Genomic DNA, 24,403 nt, shown 5'->3' with positions numbered 1-24,403 from the left:
CCCTAATCAGTCGAACCTTATCTTCAATCTCAGAAACCAACTCAGGACCCATAACACGTCGCTCGCCCAACTTAGTCCAACATAAAAGAGTGCGACACTTACGACCATATAAAGCCTCGTAAGGTGCCATCTGGATGCTAGACTAAAAACTGTTATTATAGGCGAACTCTGCCAATGGCAAGTACTCCTCGCAACTGCCTCAAAAATCAATCACACAGCTCTTCAACATATCTTTCAGTATTTGAATCACCCTCTCAGATTGGCCATCTGTCTGAAGATGGAAAGCAGTACAGAAATCCAAGCTTGAACCCAGAGCTTCAATGCAGCTTTTTTAGAACCGAGACGTGAAGCGAGGATCCCTATCAGAAATGATCGAGATGAATACCTTATGCAATCTCACTATTTTCGATGCATAGAGGTTAGCCAATTTTCAAAGAAAAACGTTTGTCCTAATTGGGATGAAGTGAGCAGACTTGGTCAATCGATCCACGATGACCCAGACAGAATCCTTCTTAGTGGGTGTTAGAGGCAACCCACTAACAAATTCCATCGTTACTCCTTCCTATTTCCACAAAGGAATCTTAACCGGCTACAGCAAACCCGAAGGTAGCTGATGCTTAGCCTTAACCTATTGGCAAGTCAAGCAGTGAGCAACGAAGTCAATAAAATCACGCTTCAACCCTGGTCACCAGTATAATTCCCAAAGATTTTGGTAAATCTTATTCCCGTTGGGATGCATAGCATAGGGACTACTATGCGCTTCCCTCAGAATCAACTGTCTTAAATCCTCATCATTCGGTACACAAATCTGACCGCAAAAACAAAATACCCCATCACTGTTTATCCCAAAACCAGTAGTATCACCATTCTCAACCTGACGAAAATGCAACTCAAGAGACTTATCCCCCATCTGTTTACCCCTGATCTGCTCGATCCATGCCAGTTTCACCTGAAGTTCAGCCAACAAACTCCCATTGTCGAATAGGCTAAGTCGAGCGAACATCGCTCTCAAATCAATCATATCCCTACGACTCAACGCATCAGCCACCATATTGGCCTTACCAGGATGGTACTCAATGGTACAATCATAATCTTTAAGCAGCTCAACGCATCTTCGCTTCTTAAGATTCAACTCCTTCTAAGTGAGGAGATACTTGAGGCTCTTATGATCAGTGTAGATAATACACTTCTCACCGTACAGATAGTGCCTCCAGATTTTTAAAGTGAAAACTACGACGACCAATTCCATATCATGTGTCAGATAGTTTGCTTCATGAGTTTTGAGCTAATGAGATGCATATGCCACCACCTTCCCATCCTACATCAACATAGAACCCAAACAGACATGTGATGCATCACTGTATACCACAAAGTATTTACCAGACTCAGGCTGTATCAGAACAGGAGCCTGAGTCAAAATAGTCTTGTGCTTCTCGAAGCTCTCCTACTGTGCATCAGTCCACACAAAAGGAACTCCCTTATGCAGAAGCTTAGTCAACAGAGCTGCGATCAAGGAGAACTCTTCTACAAATCGCTGATAGTTACCTGTCAACCCCAAAAAGCTACAGATCTTAGACACATTCTTCGGCCATTTCCAATCTAACACTGCCTCAATCTTACGAGGATTAACTCGTATGCCCTCAGTAGAAACTACATGCCCCAAAAAGGTTACTTCCCGGAGCCAAAACTCACACTTGCTGAACTTCGCATACAGCTGTTTCTCATGAAAAGTCTATAGTACCACTCTAAGATGCTCATCGTGCTCGTCTTCAGTCTTAGAATACACTAAGATATCATCAATGAACACTACCACAAACAGATCCAGATAGGGCTGGAATACTTGGTTCATCCAATCCATAAATGGCACTGGTGCATTAGTTAAACCAAAGGGCATAACTAGGAACTCGTAATGTCCATATCGAGTCCTAAATGTTGTCTTATACACATCAACCTCCTTAAACCTCAATTGATGATAACCCAAATGTAGATCAATCTTGGAAAACACAGAAGCCCCTCTAAATTGGTTGAACAAATCATCAATTCGTGGAAGTGGATACTTATTCTTGATCGTTAGCTTGTTCAACTACCGATAATCGATACACATCTGCATGGATTCATCCTTTTTCTTTACGAATAATACAAGTGCTCCCTATGGAGACACACTCAGACGGATGAACCTACGATCTAGCAGCTCCTGAATCTGAGCCTTAAGCTTCGTAGGCTCCATGGGTGCCATTCGGTAGGGGGCAATAGACACTGGAGCTGTACCCAGCAAAATTTCAATCCCACATTTCAATTCTCAGCTCGAAGGCAAACCCGATAGTTCTTTAGGAAAGACATTTGGAAAATTCCTGAAAGTTTTGATATCCTTTACAGTCAAATCCCCAGAATCAGAAACACTTACATAGGCCAAATATGCCTCACATCCCTTCCGGACCAACTTTTCTGCCACCAATGCAGAAATCAAATTAGTTAACAAATCTTAACATTCCCTAATCACAACTGCCTCGTGTCATCCTCGGTTCTCAAAATGACCCTGTAACAGCCCGATTTAGACCCTATTCGAAACGGTGGTTATGGGACCACGAATCTGAGTCAAAAAAATATTTTAAAATTTTATTCTATGCTTATTATGTTTGAATTTATATACATGAAATTTTCGTGTTTTAATTTTTTTCGTTTGAGTGCCGATTTAATAAAAAGGGCTTAATCACGTAAAGTGAAAAGTTAATAGTTAAATATGAAAGTGCTTAATTGAATATGAAAGTGCTTAATTGAATATGAAAGTGCTTAATTGAACTTCTCTTATTAATATGAAGCACTTATAATGCAATTAGGCCATAATTAAATGAGTTGGGTGGTTAAAGGTATGGTTTATAATTGTAACACCCCGTACCCGAGACCGTCGCCGGAGTCGGACATGAGGGGTTAACGGGCTTAATCCACTAACTAGCACAGTTCATTTTTTTAAAAATTTTCAGACAGCTGGCTAACTGTGTCACTGTCACTATAAAAATCATATCTTGAGTTCCACAACTCAAAAATCAGTTTCGTGATTTTTCCATGAAACTAGACTCGTATATGCATCTACAAATTTTTTTCTAGAATTTTTGGTCAGGCCAATTAGTACAGTTTATTAGTTAAAGTCTCCCATATTACAGGGATCGACTACACTGACCTTTGCACATTACGACTTGGATATCTCCCTGTACAGGGCTTCAATACTGATGTCGTTTGTTTCTACAGAAACTAGACTCGAAAAGGAATCTGTACATATATGGCATGACTTCTAATTATCTCTGGTAAATTTATAATTAATTTCTAAAGTCGGAACAGGGACTCCAGAAACCGTTCTGGCCCTGTCTCACGAAGACTTAAATATCTCTTAACATACAACTCATAGGATCATTTCGTTTCTTCCATGTGAAAGTAGATTAATCAAGGTTTGATTACATAATTTATTCACTATTTAATTCCATTTCTACTATTTTTAATGATTTTTCAATCTCACATCACTGCTGCTGTCAGCATCTGTTAATAAAGCAACTATGCCTATTTCATGATTTTTCCTTGATCTAACTAATAATTCATCATACATATTACAAATTATGATCATGACTAGCCATGCCAAGGGTTAATCATCACCGAGCATCTCCCTACTACACTATTACCAAATCATGACTTTAACACCGAAAATAATCGGCCATGACATATGGCATAATAATCGAGTAGGCCTCGACTAATACTCAACCAAAACCGAATTACCAAGACTTGTGTCCAAACATCATAGAACCAAATCCAACCGAACATTATGCCATTTTCGCATGGCTAAAGTTTACATACCCAATTTCAACAAAACATAAGAGCCTATACATGCCGAAATGTTCTCCTAGACCAACTAAAAGAAAATACCAAAAGTTGCTAGCGGTGTGATGACTTCGATGACGGTCCCGAATACGCAAAAAGTTGAGTCCAAGAAACCTAAAATAGGTGACAAGCAAACACCGAATGAGTATATAACTCAGTAAGTCATAAGCAATGCACTACCAACCATTAGTAACATTATCACAAGAGGAAACAAAATGGAACGAGGCTAATTACTCCATTCAAACCGAACTATACCATAGTTCCTTAGACCTTTCGATTCAATCTCATACCAAGTTACACATTCACATTCCGTATACTAATCAATAGGAGATTTGAGGTATTTTTATACACCATTTTGTTTTCGTTACAATCATGCAACTACATGACCTTTCACTTATTCCACGATAATTCTTATGTACGTGACTTCAATTAAAATTGTCACATAGGTTCAAAACTTACCAAGCTCAACTCCAAATATAAACATAGCGCCTATTAGCCATGAACTCAAGGTACTTACCCGATCCGCTGTCCGTGGTCAACTCAATAATGTCGCACACTCAGTGTCAATAGTGATTCAAAAGCATATAGTGAGTCCGCACGCTTAGTGCTATATAATCAACTCGCACACTTAGTGCTATATGATCAAACTCGCACACTTAGTGCTGTACAAATTTTAAACCCGCACACTTAGTGCCATTCTCATGATCACAAATGTTTATACCCGCACACTTAGTGCCGAAATCAACAACTCAATACATCTCACCTCTTTTCTTTTCATTCAATACTTTCATCACCACATACATACATGTATATAAATTTATCATTCCTTTCGGCATAATTACATAGACATTATGTCTATTTAAATCAATACAAAATATATGCTTAGTGACCTACCTTGTGTTGGGTAAAATAGTTCCAAGTCGGCTACTCGATGACCTTCATCTTTCCCTTGCTTGATTCTCCTTCTTTAACTCCTTGAGCTTAATCAATAAATCAACTAGTTTAACCATCTTGCTAAACATTCATAATTCAATTACACATGCATATGTATGTTTGTATATTCGGCAACCACCCTCACTAATTACCCATTTAGTCGATTATACACATAATTAAAGGTAACATCACGAACGGGCATACTTATGTATATTTATACATATATATATACACTTCCAAATGGGCATCACAATTAGATTTAACACTACCTTCGTACTCAATTAGATGGCCGAATGTATGTATATATATACAATGTCAACTATAACATCTTTTAAACACCTAATTTCATCTCATGAACACTTAATCAAATTTTCCTAATCTAGCATATATTTTCACATCTATTTGTATCATCATGTAAATTCACATATAACTACATTTCTTAAGTTCTACATCTTAATGCCCATTATAGCCACTCCCATGGTCTAAATCTAACAATCGGCAACACCTACCTTTTCACTATGGTTGCCGAATACTCATTCTCTTCTTAGTCCTAAATTCGGCTCTTCCAACAAATTAGCTTAACAATTCCAACTTTCATGCTAACATCCCAAGCAACTCAACACATCCATATAACTAACATGTTAATAGCTTCAAGGTATCAACTAAAATTTTAAGCTTCTTTGTCAAATCCCAATTCTCCAACAACCCCAAATTCAACCATGGGATAGATAGAATTCAAACTAACAACTAAAACATGCATGAGTCTCATGGACAACATCAAACATACCTAGGTCTAGCAACTACCATGGCTGATTTTCTCAAGCTCTTCCCCCTTCTTCTTAGGACATTCGCCAAGCAAAGAAAATGAAAGGATGGACACTTTTTTTCTTTTCTTTGTTTTCATCATATTCCTTTTCATTATTTTATTCTCTCTAACATAACCACTAACTAAACATGTTTGCAACATGTTCCCACTCATAGCATGGCCGCCATCATGCTTAACTTTTGGGTAAATTGACATGCAAACCCATCATTTTCACATTATGCATTAATAGCCCACTTTACATTTGCCTAGCACATTTCTAGATTTTCTCACATAAGTCCTATTTGATAAAATTCACTTACAATTAACAAAATCCAAACATGAAAATTTCACACATGTATATGTACATATAATGAGCATCAACTATAACGGTCAATTATTTTTATGTCTCGGTTTAGTGGTCCCAAACCACTTTCCGACTAGGGTCAATTTAGGCTGTCACAACTCTCCCCACTTAAGAAATTTTCGTCCCGAAAATCTTACCGGTAAATAGTTTTGGGTATCGTTCTTTCATAGAGTTCTCAGGTTCCCAAGTAGCTTCTTCCATTCCGTGTTTGAGCCATAACACTTTCACTAACGGAACCCTTTTGTTTCTCAACTCTTTCACTTCACGGGCTAGAATACGGATCGGTTCTTCTTCATAACTCATGTTGGCTTGAATTTCAATCTCGGAGGGGTTTATTACATGCGAAGGATCGGATCGGTAACGTCGAAGCATCGAAACATGGAAAACGTTGTGGATCCTTTCGAGTTCAGGGGGTAAAAGCAACCTATATGCTACTGGGCCAACTCGTTCGGAGATCTCATACGGCCCAATGAATCTCGGACTCAATTTGCCCTTACGGCCAAATCTGAGTATCTTTTTCCAAGGCGATACCTTAAGAAACACTTTGTCTCCCACCTGATACTCAATATCTCTTCGTTTTAAATCCGCATCGACTTACGATGATCGATGTTTCCTCGGACTCTCACGAATTATACTTACTTTACATTCAGCATCTTTAATCAAATCCACTCCGAAAATTTTACTTTCACCGAGCTCGGTCCAAAACAATGGCGTACGGCATTTTCGACCGTACAAAGCCTCGTAAGGTGCCATCTTAATACTTGACTGAAAACTATTTTTGTATGCGAATTCAATCAAAGGTAAATACCGCTCCCATGAACCACTAAGCTCGAGGATGCAACATCTCAACATATCCTCAAGTATCTGAATTATCCGCTCGGATTGGCCGTCGGTTTGTGGATGAAAAGCGGTGCTAAAATGCAACTTGGTACCCAAAGCTTCTTGCAATTTCTTCCAAAATCGTGAGGTGAATCTCGGATCTCTATCCGACACAATAGAAATCGGTACTCGTGTAATCTCACAACGAGAAACATACAATTCAGCTAGTTTATCCAATGAAAAATCCGTGCGTCGGGGATAAAATGAGCCGACTTAGTCGATCTATCAACAACAACCCAAATCGCATCTTTCTTACTTGTCGACAATGGCAACCCAGACACAAAATCCATCGTGACTCGATCCCATTTCCATTCAGGTATCATGATCGGCTGAAGTAAACCCGTAGGCACTTGATGTTCCGCCTTTACTTGTTGACATATTAAACACTTCAAAACAAAGTCGTAAATGTCTCGTTTCATACGATGCCACCAAAACTGACGTCTCAGATCGTTGTAAATTTTCGTACTCCCCGAGTGAATTGACATTCGGCTACAATGAGCTTCGTTCAGAATCATTGAAATGAGTTCTGAATTTCTTGGAACACACAACCGACTTCTAAACCTCAAACAATCGTCATCATCAATTTGAAACTCTGATTCCATATTCAGAACACATTCAGCCCATTTTGCAACCAATTCATCATCGACTTTCTGAGCTTCACGAATTTGATGAATCAACAATGGTTTGGCCTTTAATTCCGCCACTAGTACATTGTCGGATAGAAACGCACAAGTGTACATTCATCGCTCGTAAGGCAAGCGGTGATTTACGACTTAAGGCATCCGCAACCACATTAGCCTTTCCGGGTGATAGTCAATGACAAGCTCATAATCTTTTAACAACTCGAGCCAACGTCTCTGCATGCAGATTTAAGTCTCTTTGAGTCATCAAATATTTGAGACTTTTGTGATCCGAAAATACATGGCACTTCTCACCAAATAAGTAATGTCGCCATATTTTCAAAGCGAATACGATGGCAGCTAATTCGAGATCATGGGTCGGATAATTTTTCTCATGTGGCTTTAATTGTCTCGACGCATAGGCCACAACTCGACCTTCTTGCATCAATACGCAACCCAACCCAAGTAGGGAGGCATCACTATAAATGACAAATTCTTTGCCCGATTCGGGCTGCACTAGAATTGGAGCTTCAGTCAAATAAGTTTTCAGTTGATCAAAACTTTTCTGACATCTTTCGGTCCATTCGAACTTAACATCTTTTTGAAGTAGCTTCGTCATTGGTGTGGCTATCATCGAAAACCTTTACAAACCGTCGGTAGTAACCGCAAGTCCCAAAAAGCTCCAAACCTCAAGAATATTTCTCGGAGGCTTCCAGGTTAAGTATGGCTGAAATTTTGCTCGGGTCAACTCGAATACCGATCACGGATACCACATGACCCAAGAAGCTAACCTCTCTTAACGAACTCACACTTACTGAACTTAGCATATAACTGCTTATCCCGTAAAATTTGCAACACTAATCTCAGGTGCTCAGCATGTTCGGTCTCATCTCTTGAATAGACCAAGATGTCATCAATGAACACAACTACGAACCGGTCCAAGTATGGCCTAAATACTCGATTCATTAAATCCATAAATACTGTAGGGGCATTAGTGAGCCCAAACGGCATCACTAAGAATTCGTAGTGACCGTACCTTGTTCTAAAAGCGGTTTTGGGTATGTCCGAGTCTCGAACCCTCAATTGATAATAACCAGATCTCAAATCTATCTTGGAAAATACTGAGGCTCCCTTTAATTGATCAAATAAATCATCAATACGTGGTAACGGGTATTTATTCTTTATGGTCACTTTATTCAACTGACGATAGTCGATGCACAATCTCATGGTTCCATCCTTCTTTTACACAAACAATACGGGTGCGCCCCATGGAGAAAAACTCGGTCGAGCGAAACCTCTATCCATCAATTCTTGCAATTGAACTTTCAATTCCTTTAATTCCATTAATGCCATACGATACGGGGCTATTGAGATTGGCGTGGTACCAGGTACAATCTCGATGCCAAATTCCACCTCTCGAACCGGTGGCAACCCCGGTAACTCCTCAGGAAAAACATCTAAATACTCACAAACCACTGGTACTGATTCAAGTTTCCTTTCCGCCTCTTTGCTATCAAACACATACGCAAGGTATGTTTCACACCCCTTTTTCACATATCTCCGAGCGGTCATTGAAGATATTATCGCTGGTACCCCTTTAAATCGAGAGACTCAACTCGGACTACCTCATTATTTGCACTTCTCAAATCAATGGTTTTCCTTTTCAGATTCACCTTGCATCATGTACGGTCAACCAATCCATACCAACAATAACATCGAATTCGTCAAGCGGTAAAAGCATCAAATCGGCCGAAAAGGATTCTCGGATTATTAAAGGGCATCTCTTACACTTTATCAACAAGTGCGTATTGACCCAAAGGGTTTGACACTCGAATTACGAACTCGATGAGACTCAACGGTAGAGTCTTCTTGGATGCTAAGGTTTCACATACATATGAATGAGTAGAGCCAGGGTCAATCAACGCAATCACACTAGTATCAAAGAGAGTGAAAGTACCGGTGATAACATCGGGAGGACGCCTCCTCTCGTCAAAATGGCATATGCTCTAGCGGAGTACGGTCTCGGATCGAACAGCCGTATCAGAAGCCCCTCTCTGATTACCACCCCTACCTCCTGAAATTCTCGGTGGCCTACCTCTAGCTGCCATTCCACTAGGTCTTGCACCTTGCATCTTATTCTTCTCATCAAGCTCGTGCAATCTCTAATGAAGTAATCCTTGAATCGCATCTCATAATGTGCCTGTTAGTAGACTTACCCCAACATTCAACGATGTGTCTTCTTCCACATTGGGGGCATTCAGGTTTCTCTTGACGGTTATTGCCCACACTAGCTACCGAAGTAGCTTGGGAGTCCGTCGATGGTCGTGCTCTAATGGAAATTCCCGCAGTCATCCTCGATTTATTAGTGTCCTCCCTGAACTTCTTTACAGCCGAGAACGGAGCTTTACCCGTCGATCTCTTACGATAGTCTTTAGCTTCAAATTCAGCCTTCTTCTTCTCCTTTCCAAGTTCTTCCGCCTTGCAGGCTCGTTCAACTAGTGTTACGAATTCTTTTATCTCCAAAATACCCACTAGTAGCTTTAAATCTTCATTCAATCCTTCTTCAAATCTTTTGCACATAGCAACTTCATCGCCACACACTCCGGGCATACCGATCGAGTCTTACGAACTCATGTTCGTATTCGACATAATCGCCATACTGACCTTGTTTGAGTTCCAAGAATTCCTTATGTTTTTGATCGATGAACCGTTGACTAATATACTTCTTTCGAAATTCGTTTGAAAGAAATCCCAAGTAACTCGTTCGTTTGGGACTATGGAAATCAAGGTCGTCCACCAATAGTAGGTGAGTCCCGCAACAAGGATATAGCACACTTTAGACATTCATCGGTGTGCATGACAGTTCATCAAACACCGAATGGTGTTATCAAGCGAACTTCGGCCTTTTCGGCATCATCGGTAACTATGGCCTGAACTCCTCGGTCCGCTTCCTAATCAAGTCCACGGTGGCTTGCTCAGCCTCACAGATCGATGGCGATGGCATTACGGGATCTTGGGGTGGATTATTCAAATTCGGGAATTGTTGGACAGCCGAATTGGTTCGGGCATATTGCGCGACCCACTCATTCATCATGGTGAAGAAGGCTTGTTTAGCCCCCTCACCTTGATTATTCGCAGATGACTGAGGTTCAACAGGCGGTGTCCCTTGTGCAGGAGTAGCCGCTACACTTTCAACGTCATCCGCCAAGGTTCTCTCTACACCGAGATCCATTTACTAATCAAAACAAAAATTTTAACCGTCAGAAGTCATCACACATTTAAACATTAACATTAAGGCATGTATAGCTAGACTCATACGTGCTATGGTAGTCCTAGAACCGACTAAACCATAGCTCTAATGCCAATCAAATTGTAACACCCCGTACCCGAGACCGTCGCCGGAGTCAGACACGAGGGGTTAACGGGCTTAATCCACTTACTAGCACAGTTCATTTTCTTAAAAATTTCCAGACAGCTGGCTAACTGTGTCACTGTCACCTTAAAAATCATATCTTGAGTTCCACAACTCAAAAATCAGTTTCGTGATTTTTCCCTGAAACTAGACTCGTATATGCATCTAAAAATTTTTTTCTAGAATTTTTGGTCAGGCCAATTAGTACAGTTTATTAGTTAAAGTCTCCCATGTTACAGGGATCAACTACACTGACCTTTGCGCATTACGACTTGGATATCTCCCTGTACAGGGCTTCAATACTGATGCTGTTTGTTTCTACAGAAACTAGACACGAAAAGGAATCTGTACATATATGGCATGACTTCTAATTATCTCTGGTAAATTTATAATGAATTTATAAAGTCGGAACAGGGACTTCAGAAACAGTTCTGGCCCTGTCTCACGAAAACTTAAATATCTCTTAACATACAACTCATAGGATCATTTCGTTTCTTCCATGTGAAAGTAGATTAATCAAGGTTTGATTACATAATTTATTCACTATTTAATTCCATTTCTACTATTTTTAATGATTTTTCAATCTCACATCACTGCTGCTGTCAGCATCTGTTAATAAAGCAACTATGCCTATTTCATGATTTTTCCTTGATCTAACTAATAATTCATCATACATATTACAAATTATGATCATGACTAGCCATGCCAAGGGTTAATCATCACCGAGCATCTCCCTACTACACTATTACCAAATCATGACTTTAACACCGAAAATAATCGGCCATGACATATGGCATAATAATCAGTAGGCCTCGACTAATACTCAACCAAAACCGAATTACCAAGACTTGTGTCCAAACATCATAGAACCAAATCCAACGAACATTATGCCATTTTCGCATGGCTAAAGTTTACATACCCAATTTCAACAAAACATAAGAGCCTATACATGCGAAATGTTCTCCTAGACCAACTAAAAAGAAAATACCAAAAGTTGCTAGCGGTGTGATGACTTGATGACGGTCCCGAATACGCAAAAAGTTGAGTCCAAGAAACCTAAAATAGGTGACAAGCAAACACCGAATGAGTATATAACTCAGAAGTCATAAGCAATGCACTACCAACCATTAGTAACATTATCACAAGAGGAAACAAAATGGAGCGAGGCTAATTACTCCATTCAAACCGAACTATACCATAGTTCCTTAGACCTTCGATTCAATCTCATACCAAGTTACACATTCACATTCCGTATACTAATCAATAGGAGATTTGAGGTATTTTATACACCATTTTGTTTTCGTTACAATCATGCAACTACATGACCTTTCACTTATTCCACGATAATTCTTATGTACGTGACTTCAATTAAAATTGTCACATAGGTTCAAAACTTACCAAGCTCAACTCCAAATATAAACATAGCGCCTATTAGCCATGAACTCAAGGTACTTACCCGATCCGCTGTCCGTGGTCAACTCAATAATGTCGCACACTCAGTGTCAATAGTGATTCAAAAGCATATAGTGAGTCCGCGCTTAGTGCTATATAATCAACTCGCACACTTAGTGCTATATGATCAAACTCGCACACTTAGTGCTGTACAAATTTTAAACCCGTACACTTAGTGCCATTCTCATGATCACAAATGTTTATACCCGCACACTTAGTGCCGAAATCAACAACTCAATACATCTCACCTCTTTTCTTTTTCATTCAATACTTTCATCACCACATACATACATGTATATAAATTTATCACTCCTTTCGGCATAATTACATAGACATTATGTCTATTTAAATCAATACAAAATATATGCTTAGTGACCTACCTTGTGTTGGGTAAAATAGTTCCAAGTCGGCTACTCGATGACCTTCGTCTTTCCCTTGCTTGATTCTCCTTCTTTAACTCCTTGAGCTTAATCAATAAATCAACTAGTTTAACCATCTTGCTAAACATTCATAATTCAATTACACATGCATATGTATGTTTGTATATTCGGCAACCACCCTCACTAATTACCCATTTAGTCGATTATACACATAATTAAAGGTAACATCACGAACGGGCATACTTATGTATATTTATACATATATATATACACTTCCAAATGGGCATCACAATTAGATTTAACACCACCTTCATACTCAATTAGATGGCCGAATGTATGTATATATATACAATGTCAACTATAACATCTTTTAAACACCTAATTTCATCTCATGAACACTTAATCAAATTTTCCTAATCTAGCATATATTTTCACATCTATTTGTATCATCATGTAAATTCACATATAACTACATTTCTTAAGTTCTACATCTTAATGCCCATTATAGCCACTCCCATGGTCTAAATCTAACAATCGGCAACACCTACCTTTTCACTATGGTTGCCGAATACTCATTCTCTTCTTAGTCCTAAATTCGGCACTTCCAACAAATTAGCTTAACAATTCCAACTTTCATGCTAACATCCCAAGCAACTCAACACATCCATATAACTAACATGTTAATAGCTTCAAGGTATCAACTAAAATTTTAAGCTTCTTTGTCAAATCCCAATTCTCCAACAACCCCAAATTCAACTATGGGATAGATAGAATTCAAACTAACAACTAAAACATGCATGAGTCTCATGGACAACATCAAACATACCTTGGTCTAGCAACTACCATGGCTGATTTTCTCAAGCTCTTCCCCCCCTTCTTCTTAGGACATTCGGCCAAGCAAAGAAAATGAAAGGATGGACACTTTTTTTTTCTTTTCTTTGTTTTCATCATATTCCTTTTTCATTATTTTATTCTCTCTAACATAACCACTAACTAAACATGTTTGCAACATGTTCCCACTCATAGCATGGCCGGCCATCATGCTTAACTTTTGGGTAAATTGACATGCAAACCCATCATTTTCACATTATGCATTAATAGCCCACTTTACATTTGCCTAGCACATTTCTAGATTTTCTCACATAAGTCCTATTTGATAAAATTCACTTACAATTAACAAAATCCAAACATGAAATTTTCACACATGTATATGTACATATAATGAGCATCAACTATAACGGTCAATTATTTTTATGTCTCGGTTTAGTGGTCCCGAAACCACTTTCCGACTAGGGTCAATTTAGGGCTGTCACAATAATGGTTTTATATTTTATTATAAAGGTTAAAAATGTAAAATGATTATTAAGTTAATATATTATAAAACATAAAATTAAAACCATGTGTTCATATTCTTTTTGCATGACCGAATATTAAAGAAAAGAAAAAGAAATAAGGTTTCCATAGGTTCGGCCATTGTTGAAGCTTGATTAAAGTATGTATCTAGCTCGACTTTTGATAATTTTTACGTTTTTTGAGATCATTTCAGTGTAATGTACAAAGCCCAAGCTTGAATTTTTGATTTTGATGAATATTTTGAGTTATGCCATTGATGAATAATTGAGTTTTGTGATGTTATTTGATGAATTATGAAAGATATGTTTTAGACTAATATGTTTTGTATTAGAATTTTTGATGAATATTTTGAGTTATGCCATGTATGGACTTGTATGAATATAAGGAGCATTCGGCCTAAGCATAATGTATTCAAATTTTGCATGTTTTGTGCAATTTGGACTAAATTTAAAAAGTGTAAAATGTCATGTGTAAAATGGTAATTTGCCCATTTATGTGTTTTTGGACTAAATTGAGTGAAAATATGTTTGGATGAGTTTAACTTGAATATGTTTAGATTAAGAACCAAAGAAATTGGATTTGGATTGGGAGAAAATCAAAGTAGTCGATTAGTTGTCCCGTTCTAATTACTGTTGTCTGAGGTAAGTTTATAAGCAAATAGATGTTGTTAATTTTAAATAAATACGAGTTTTATATGCTGAAATGAATTATATGAATATATATATATGACATCCAAATGTGAATATGCTTGAAAGCTATGTGTACGAGTTTGATTTGATCGAGTTACGACGCTGGAAAGTCCCGTACGAACCTTAGCAATAGCTAGGATACATATGTCATGACATAGGATTTTCGATATGTGATTACGTGTAAGTCCATGTCTGGCGTCATCGTATTTGATTCATGTAAGACCTTGTCTAGGAAAGTGGCATCGATATGTGATTACATGTAAGACCACGTTTGGGACGTTGGCATTGTACGATATGTGTGATTATTCGAGTATCCTATTCAATTCCAAATGGTTCAACGGGAAATGATAAGTTGTGATCGAATGTGTAAATTGAGCTAAGTGAACGGGTATGTGATAGTTGATTATCTATTTGAAAATAAGGTAACTTAGTTATTTGATATGTGACGCAAAATATGCATGATGCTAATGTAAATATAAGTGTATTTGTGAAGTATATTCGGCCACATGCTATGTATAAGTATGAGATAGTAAAGTTTAATTCTAGAGTATATGCTAATGAGTGTATACATATATTAGGTTATATAATGGTACTATGGTTTTGAAATTGAATGTTACTTTGATAATAGATATATGTATAATCGGCCAAGGTAAAATTTATATATGAAAGTATATGTTGTATATGAAATTGTAAGCTTGAAATTAAATGTGGTTATGATTTGTTTTATAGATTTTGGAGACTAGTTACGAGCTCGGGGATCGTAAGCAAAGTCTATCACACTATAGACTATTTTTGGTACTTTATAAGTTTGAACTTGAACCTATGGCATGTATAAGCTAGATTATATTTGGTTAAGTTTGAAGTTATGTATATATTAAGCCATGCGAAAATGGCTAATATGTTATGTGAGTATATGAAACTTTAGTTAAGTTTATATGTGTTATACGCATTGAAAATGGTTGGTGATTTTGGATGTGTGTTTGGTTGATTTGGCTATGGTTTATGCATAGACAAAAATGTAGATGAACTTGGTCGTTATGTTTAGTTAAGGTGTTGGTGATTTGGTGTTTAAGAATATTTGGTTATGGCATATAGGTGAAATTATAGTTGGAAATATATATGATTGAGTAATATGTCTAATGATTGGTTTTAGCTTGATCATGTTCAAAGGTAATGTGTATTTTAATGATATAAGATATGTGTGAGATATGCATGATATCATGAATGGATGTATTCAGCAATGAAGATAGAAAATGGATTATTATGTGAAATGTGGTACATGTTTTGTTAAGCTATGAGATGACTTTACTATATTGTGATTTTGGTTATTTGATGTGGTTCATTATTGACATAAAATTTGATATATACTTTGTCTTGTAAAATTTTCTTGGAATTGTGTAACATCCCAAACCCGGCCTAGACGTTATGGTCGAATCTGGCGATATCATATTGATGTGTTTTTCAAAAAACATAATTTCATTGAAAAACCCGTTTTATATTAAAACCTCTTTGTAATCTTAACAAAAATTTAGGATATCTCGTTCATTGTTAAAACTCAAGTCGTTTTAGCAAAATGTTAATCATATTAGATTGTTATTACACTTTAAAACAATGTTTGTTGCGGAAGCTTTTAAAATATGTTGCGTAAATGTGGTGTTTTGAAAAGCATTTATCTTTTGAAAATCTTCGTCCTACTACTATCAGATATGAATCAAAATAAATAAAATCCCAAATTAAAAGTTAAAAATTTAAAGAGGCCTTATTACAAAAACAAATACCCAAGTTAAATTTCTTGTAAATACAAAGGCAAATATGGAAGCATGTGCGGTTGTGTGGCCACGTTCGAGTCCCTCACAACACTGACCTGCCTAAACCTGGGGATTACCTGTACAGATAAACAGAAGGGTGAGTTTATGAAAACTCAGTATGTAATCCCTTAATGAACAAACAGTCAGACATACAATAGGCAAATACATGCAGGCTGAGCCCGTTTGATATGATTCGATTTCAGTTAGGGCCTAAGCCCATTACAGTATCAGTATCAACGTGGGCCTTAGCCTATTTCAGTGACAGTAACAGTACAGATATGCAATTAGAAATCCTACCCAACCAGCCTCTACACTCCACTCCGTCCAGCCCTACACTCCATGTGGGGATAAAATCAACCCACCCATCCTGCACTCTAAAATTAGCACCAGTTGCGACACTAAACTGTATTTGCAGTAGAGCTGCCAGTACAGTACACTTCCTCTAATCAATATACCCCATCCCCATGCAATATGTCATGCATCATATCATAATATCATACATGTATGCAATATATATAAAATGGCATTCTCAATTACAGTCATACATCTCATAAGGGCATAATAGTCATTTTACCTCATAGTGGCATAACATTCATTTATCACTTTGGAGTCTAGGTATACTTACCAACCCAACAGTAGGTCCACAGTCGTCTTAGGCGACCCGTTCAACCTTAACAGTCAAACAGTGTAAATGGGCCCAAAGCCTATAATGCAGGCCTACAAAGCCCAAAAATGTCCTTGGCCGTGTGGACTACACAGCCTGGCCCAATATTCTCTACACATCCATGTGGTTTACCCGTGTGAGGCCTGCAACACCCCGTTCCCGATACCGTCGCCGGAGTCGGACACGAGGGGTTCTCAGACCAACTCTCATGTGTCACACAGACTATTTTTCACATTTCCAGTCCAGCTGGCAAACTGCGTCCCTGTCACCTTAAAAATCATATCTCGAGTTCCAGAACTCGAAAACCAGTTCCGTAAATTTTCCCCGAATTTAGACTCATATATCCATCCATGGATTTATTTCTAAAATTTTTTGGTCGGGCCAATTGGTACAGTTTATTAGTTAAAGTCACCCCTGTTTCGGGGTTCGACTACACTGACCTTTGCGCATTACGACCTGGATATCATCTCGTACAGAGCTCCAATGCTCATGTCGTTTGTTTCTAATGAAACTAGACTCAAAGGGGGATCTATGCATATAAGGCATGACTTCTAATTGTTTCTGGATAATTTATGGTAAATTTTCAAAGTTGAAACATAGAATCCAGAAACCGTTCTGGCCCTGTCTCACGAAATCTTGAATATCTCTTAAAATACAGCTCATATGGTCGTTTCGTTTCATCCATATGAAAATAGACCCATCAAGCTTTGAGTACGTAATTTTTTAGCAATTAATTCCACTTCTACTATTTTTAGTGATTTTTGATCTCATATCACTGCTGCTGTCCGCAACAGTTACTGCAGTAGACTATGCCAATTTCATGAATCCTTCCTTAGCCTTACTAATCATCCATCATACATGACACAAATTATGGCCACCTTATCAAAATTAAGGTTTCTAAGACTCGTGGCTATAGATTCTAGCATCCCACTCAAACGACCACATAGGCCATTTTCACATGGCTTAAAGTTTACAACCCAAAATTTAACAAAACAAAATAGCCCATACATGCCAAATGTTCTCCTAAGTTGACTAAGAAGACAATACCAAAAATTGCTCGCCGATGTGATGACTTCGTTGACGGTTCCGAGCACCCAAAAGGAGACGAGTCCAAGAAACCTAAAATGGGTGACAAGAAAACACCAAGTGAGTTTATAACTCAGTAAGTCATAAGCATTCCACAACCATCCATTAATAAAATTATCATAAAATGAAATAATGAAACAAGGCCAAGTGTTCCAGCCATACCAAACTATACCATAGTTCCTTAGACCTTTCGGATCAATCTCATACCAAGTCATACATTTACATTTCATATACTATTCAATAGGATATTTGAAGCAATTTCCATACATCATTTCATTTCCGCAACAATCATGCAATCAAATGAACTTTCATCTATTCCACGATACCTTATTTACGGGAATGAAATTGAAATCATCACATAGATTTAAATCTTATCAACTCCACCCCGAGCATGAACATAGCATCTATTAGCCATGAACTCAAGGTACTTACTCTTTCCGCTGTCCATACTCATCTCGATAAAGTCACACCTCCATATAAATATTCAATCGGAGATATGTGTAGAGTTCGCACACATAGTGCTTAATACTCAATCACGCACACTTAGTGCCATGTGATTCAAGCCCACACACATAGTGCCATATAGTCCAAACTCGCACACTTAGTGCCATACATTACAAGCTCGCACACTCGGTGCCAATCTAATCACCGTACACATCTATTTCTCGCACACTTAGTGCAAGCAAACTTCCTACACATTTCACTATCTCTTTTACGTTCAACAATATCATCTTTTCATACACATACATTTGTATATATTTCATCTCATTAAACACAATTGCATAGATATTACAATCATTTAAGCAATATCAAATATATGCTTAATGACTTACCTTGTATTGGGTAAAATGGTTCCAACTCGGCTACTCGATGTTCTTTCCTTTGCCTTTGCTTGATTCTCCACCTCTAGCTTCTTGAGCTTAATCAATAAATTAACTAGTTTAACCGTCTTGCCACATATTTATACATGACATCAACTATACTATCATCATTAATTCATCAAATCACAAAATTTTATCTCATGAACATTTAACACTTAACATTTACCCCATCTAGGCCGACTTTGCTAGCACACAAGCCTTTGGCCGAATGTCCTTGACCTATAGTCACCCAAAATTTCTTTGTTCTTTAAAATTCATCCAAGACCACATTCAGCACCTCCAACTAATAATTTAGATATTCTCAAGCTCATTCACAAGTACTATTATATATCACATTAAGCATTAATTATTTTGCAACATGGATTCTATAGCATGGCGAATACTCATGCACATACACATATAACAACAAGAACTCAATGGCACAAAAATCTCCTTTTATTAAACATTCATCTCACTTCTCTTCATGCTTCGTCACAACAACATTAAAATACCAACCAAGAAAGACAACCTCCATGGCGAACTTCATCTCCATCAAATAGCAAAGAAATCTAAGCCATGGGCTAGGTAGGTTTCAAACTAACAACTAAAACATGAATGAATCTTAAGGAATGACATCAAACATACCTCAATCTAGTTGCAAGTATGGCCAAGCTTCTCCAAACCCCCCCCCTTCTCCCTCACTCACGGCAATACAAAAATTTGAGAAAGGATGAGCACTTTTTTTTGTTTTTCTTGTTCAATTCACGGCAAATGGGGGGCATCCATGCTCATCATTTTTTTCAATTCTTTAATGCTAGCTTTTATTTTATGGCTTCCTACATACACCACTAACCTAACATGTTGGAAACATGTTCCCTTTGCCCATAATCTTGTCATGGCCGGCCACTATCCTTAGGAAATGGACTATTTGGCATGCAACTCCATCTATTTTACTTCATTCTTTTACTAACCTCTTAAAATTAGCCACATATATTTAAATCCTTTCACATGAGTCCTTTTACTTTCAATTCACGTTCAATTTAACTAAATCAAAGAATTAAAAATTCACACATGCATTTTCACATATATTTGGCATGGAATAAGGTATTTAAATGTTTTTGTGACCCAGTTTTGTGGTCCCGAAACCACTTCCCGACTAGGGTTAAATTAGGGATGTCATAAGGCCCACAAGCCCGTGGGGCCCACACGGCCCATTCGGCCCAACGTGGCCCAAAACAGCCTAAGCCCATGAAATTGCTCATGGTGGCCTCTACAATCAAACGCCCACGTCTACACATTCGGGTTACTATACGAGCAAGCGCACACCCGCGTAGCGCCAATGGTCACATTTTTCGGCTTTTGCCGATTTATGAATAGGGGTAATGTTTTACACACCTTGTTTGCGAAAAGTGCTAAAAGTCCATGAGCTCCAAAACCTACATTCATACAAGGCTTACCATTAGTCGCTTGACAATAGGGTTAATCACCCTCTTTTACACACTGAACCTAAAATAATATTTGATACTTGCCTTGATTGAAAGAGTGTGGTTTCGCCAGCTTAAACCGTTGACGAAGGTTGATTACACCCTTCTTGTCAAAAAGCTGCATAACCAGTGAAGTCCATTAATGATGGTTGCATAAACACATGGCTTGAATCAACATATACAGGCTTATTGTAAACACAAAACCAAAGATAGGGAAAAATAAGGCAATCGACCAACACCCTATAACACAAGTCATGCACCAAAGTTCAACATGTGATAAATAAGGGTCAAGCTACCTTTAGTCGAGTGACGAGAGAAAGGTTTTGAACGCTTCTGTAACACTTGTAAACTCTTTCACTCATTGAGAAGTTCTAAAAATCGAAATAGCACCATAAATGAGAGAGAAGATGAGAATCGGCAATAAGAGAAAAATAGGAGAAAAGTCGAAAGTGGAGAAGCAAAACAGGGACTTACCAATCAATATTCAGCCAACGCACTAAGTGAAAAAGGAAGGAATTGAGAGAGAGCAGAGAAAAGAAATGAAGGGGAGAGGAGACAAGGTATTTGACCTAAGGACAACAACCGACTGTAGGAGGGAGAAGGTGGAATAATCGATCAAGAAGGTTACAAAGAGAACAAGGAAACCAAGAGAGTAACTTGTCAAAACCGAAAGTGTTGAGAGGGGAAAAGGAGTTAGAAGCAATTGGTCAAGAGAGGTAGACCAATTCAGATATAAAAGGAAAAGAAGTCAGTTAATAAGAGGAAAATGGTCAAAAAGAGAGCAAAAAATTGCAAAGCATAGAAAAATACCCGAATGGTCAACTAATATTCGGCTTCAACAAGGAAGTGCAAAGAAGCAAAAGAGAACCATTTGGTAGAAACCAAGAAAAAAGAATGAGTATGCCAACCCCAAAGCCGAATTCTTTCCCCCAAAATCGATTTCCTTGAGTGCCCAAAGTCCCAATTTGGCACAACACTTCCTTCCCCTCTATCCCCCGTGATTTTCTTCTAAAACCTCTCTAACCATCCACCAAATCCCATGATCTACTCCTTAACCTCTCCTCTAATCTCTCCACCAACTAATTTGAACTCTCTTCAAATTCCTTAGAGTTTCGGTCAACCTAGGATACTCCTATGTACTCACCACAAAATAAAACATTCATTTTGCATCACCAAGCCTCTAACCTTAGACCGCAAGGAACACTCTACACACCACTTACATTTAGACTAACAGGCCCTTTTTTGCCATGTTTTATCCACATTTATTTAAGAAGCCTACTGACTAGAGACAAGGTTTATTCAAGTAAAAATAAAATTTTTGCACAATCCAAGGCTTGAACTCAAGACTTCTCCAACACTTCTCAGGACACTTAACCACTGAAGCAAGCATACATTTACACAACACAACATACAAAAATAATTACTTATAATTTGGGGCGTTACAAATTGGTAAATGATGTGCATGCATATTCAGCTAATGATAGATAAATTAGATACATATGCAAATGACATGTTTGTTTGTGGTTTGATGTTTAAAGTGACAAGTTGACATTTGTATTCGGTTATTAAATGGTAAATTTAATTTAAAATTGAATGGTGGAATTGGTATGACTAAAAGGGTTAATTTTGATAGTTGAATAAGTGAGCAAATGAATTGGTTGTGTATTAGTAATTTTGTTACTATGCTAGCATATAAATTTAGGTATGTTTTGATTTGGTAATTATGCTTAGAAATGGTTCATAAGTTGTTTGAATATATGATGGTTAGACATGTTTTTTTAGCTTGGGAATTAGGTGATATGACTTAACATTTGTGTTTTAAAATGGTTCATATTGATATGATAATTTGCGCATGAATTTTCAATGTAAAAGAAGTATATTTGACCATATGAATAGTAATTTATGCTATAAGATAAAAAAATGGTTATATACGAATACAATAAAATTGTTTTGTGGTTTGTGCATTAATGATTCAAGAATTGTTTGATTGAAGTTACAAAGGTAAGCTTTCGAATATGATTTGAGTGATTGTGTGAATGTATGAAAGTTGTATCTTTTCTGGTAATGCTTTGTAACCCTATTTCGGTGTCGGATACGGGTTAGGGGTGTTACAGACCCTCTTAGTCACATATCCAGACTTACTCGGTGCTTGACCAACCAGTCCATTCCCAGAATTAAATTGAACTCCCCGAACAGAAGCTCCATCAGATCAGCCAAAAATACTGTCCCTTGGACCTCTAACAGGACATCTCTATACAATTTGTTGACTTGGATAGATTTCCCCAAAGGACTCACAACAGTCACCTCACTAGAAGTACTCTCAATTGGAGTCCCTAAAGTTTTAGACATAGTACTTGTTACGTATGAGTGTGTAGAGCCTATATCTATCAGTGCAAGACAAGGTACACTATAAATTAAAAATGTACCGTAATGATGTCTGGAGTATCTCAGTCCTCTCAACAATGAGTACCATAGACAAGTGCAGGCTACCTCACCTTTTCATGTCCAGCACCTCTGCTCGGTGCTCTCTGTCCACGGCCCATATTGTTACCACCCTTATCCTAACCACAACCTCTAGGAGGTTGCTGGACTACCCTCAATGGCAGTGCAGCACTAGAACCCAGAGCTTGCATTTGATCAGCCCTTAGCAGACACTCTCGAACACTATGTTCAGTAGACCCACATCTCAAACATGCCCCAGTCATCCTCCAACATTCGCCCAGATGGCGTCTACTACAGTGCCCATAAGGCAAGGTCCCAGTAGGTGAAATAGAAGGCCCAACTCTAACTGGCCCATCAAATCTGGCTTTTTCTTAGGCCTCATCACAGAACTTTAGGGCTCTGAATCCCTCTTCTTCTTACCCCTCTCTCTATCTCTATTTTGGAGCTCAATACGCTTTACCTCCTCGGTGATCTGTGCCTTCTCTACCAAAACTGAGAACTCACTCTTCCTCTCTGGAGTAATCAAAACCCTTAGATTATCCCTAAGGCCATCTTCAAACTGGACACACCTCTCATATTCAGTCGCCACCATACCCCGTGCATAGCGGCTCAACCTCAGAAACTTGGCCTCATATTCGGCCACTAAATGGTCCCATTGCATGAGATTCAAAAATTCACGTCTCCTAGCGCCGATGTAGCTTACCCGCACATATTTACCTTGGAAAGAAAATTTATAGAAATCCCATTTCAGTCGTTCGGGTTGAGTGCCCTCCTTAACGGTCAGCCACCACTAGTATGGGGAAACACAAAAATTTACACACTTTTTCATACATTTTTTAACTTAAATTCATGCGAATTTGGTTAAATTCTTGTCAAAAAATAATTAATTTTTATAAAATAATTAAAGTGCACTTAAAATATGAACATGTTGAAATTTAGTTAATTTTATAATTATTTTTGATGAATTTTGGTCATTTTCGACAAATTTGCACAAAGGGCGAAAAATGGCTTGGCAGACACTGCCAGAAGCACAAAACTGAGAAGCAATTTGAAGTATCGAGGTGAATTAATTTCTAGCTTAAGACGGTCCAATTATGTGTATTAATTCATAATATAATTGATTTTAATTTATACCCAATTTAATTTGGGCTAAATAAATTATTATTAATTCATTATGGAAAAAGTAGTCTAGTTGAACCGAACCGATTGACCTGAACCGGCCAAGGATTGGGCAGCCCAAAACCGTCCATATTCTGACCTAAATCAGCTTATTAGTTGATTAATTAAGCTTGCAAAGAATCCCTT

At 37.9% G+C, this 24,403-nt stretch overlaps 1 protein-coding gene across 1 annotated transcript; it reads right to left on the bottom strand.

Annotated features, from left to right (window-relative positions):
- Positions 1-1,444: 1,444 nt before the first annotated feature.
- Positions 1,445-23,690, bottom strand: LOC128292684 (uncharacterized). Its single transcript, XM_053027580.1, has 7 exons — positions 23,519-23,690; positions 23,229-23,444; positions 22,799-22,989; positions 20,702-20,774; positions 2,317-2,445; positions 2,182-2,262; positions 1,445-1,545 (listed from the first exon to the last, which is right to left on the bottom strand). The coding sequence occupies exons 1-7, from the start codon at positions 23,688-23,690 to the stop codon at positions 1,445-1,447; spliced, it is 963 nt and encodes a 320-aa protein (XP_052883540.1).
- Between the last annotated feature and the right edge of the window lie 713 nt (positions 23,691-24,403).

This window comes from Gossypium arboreum, chromosome 5, assembly GCF_025698485.1.
Source record: "Gossypium arboreum isolate Shixiya-1 chromosome 5, ASM2569848v2, whole genome shotgun sequence".
Lineage (NCBI taxonomy): Eukaryota > Viridiplantae > Streptophyta > Magnoliopsida > Malvales > Malvaceae > Gossypium > Gossypium arboreum.
Note: the sequence above shows the minus strand (reverse complement) of the source record. Positions and strands in the feature narration are given on the sequence as shown.

Coding starts and splice junctions, on each gene's coding strand:
- LOC128292684 (XM_053027580.1), bottom strand. CDS start 23,690: ATGGTGGCGACTGAATATGAGAGGTGTGTCCAGTTTGAAGATGGCCTT. Junction 2,446..20,701: donor ACCACACTCTTTCAATCAAG/GCAAGTATCAAA, acceptor CATTGGTGGCAG/AAAAGTTGGTCCGGAAGGGA. Junction 2,263..2,316: donor CTTTCCTAAAGAACTATCGG/GTTTGCCTTCGA, acceptor TGCTGGGTACAG/CTCCAGTGTCTATTGCCCCC.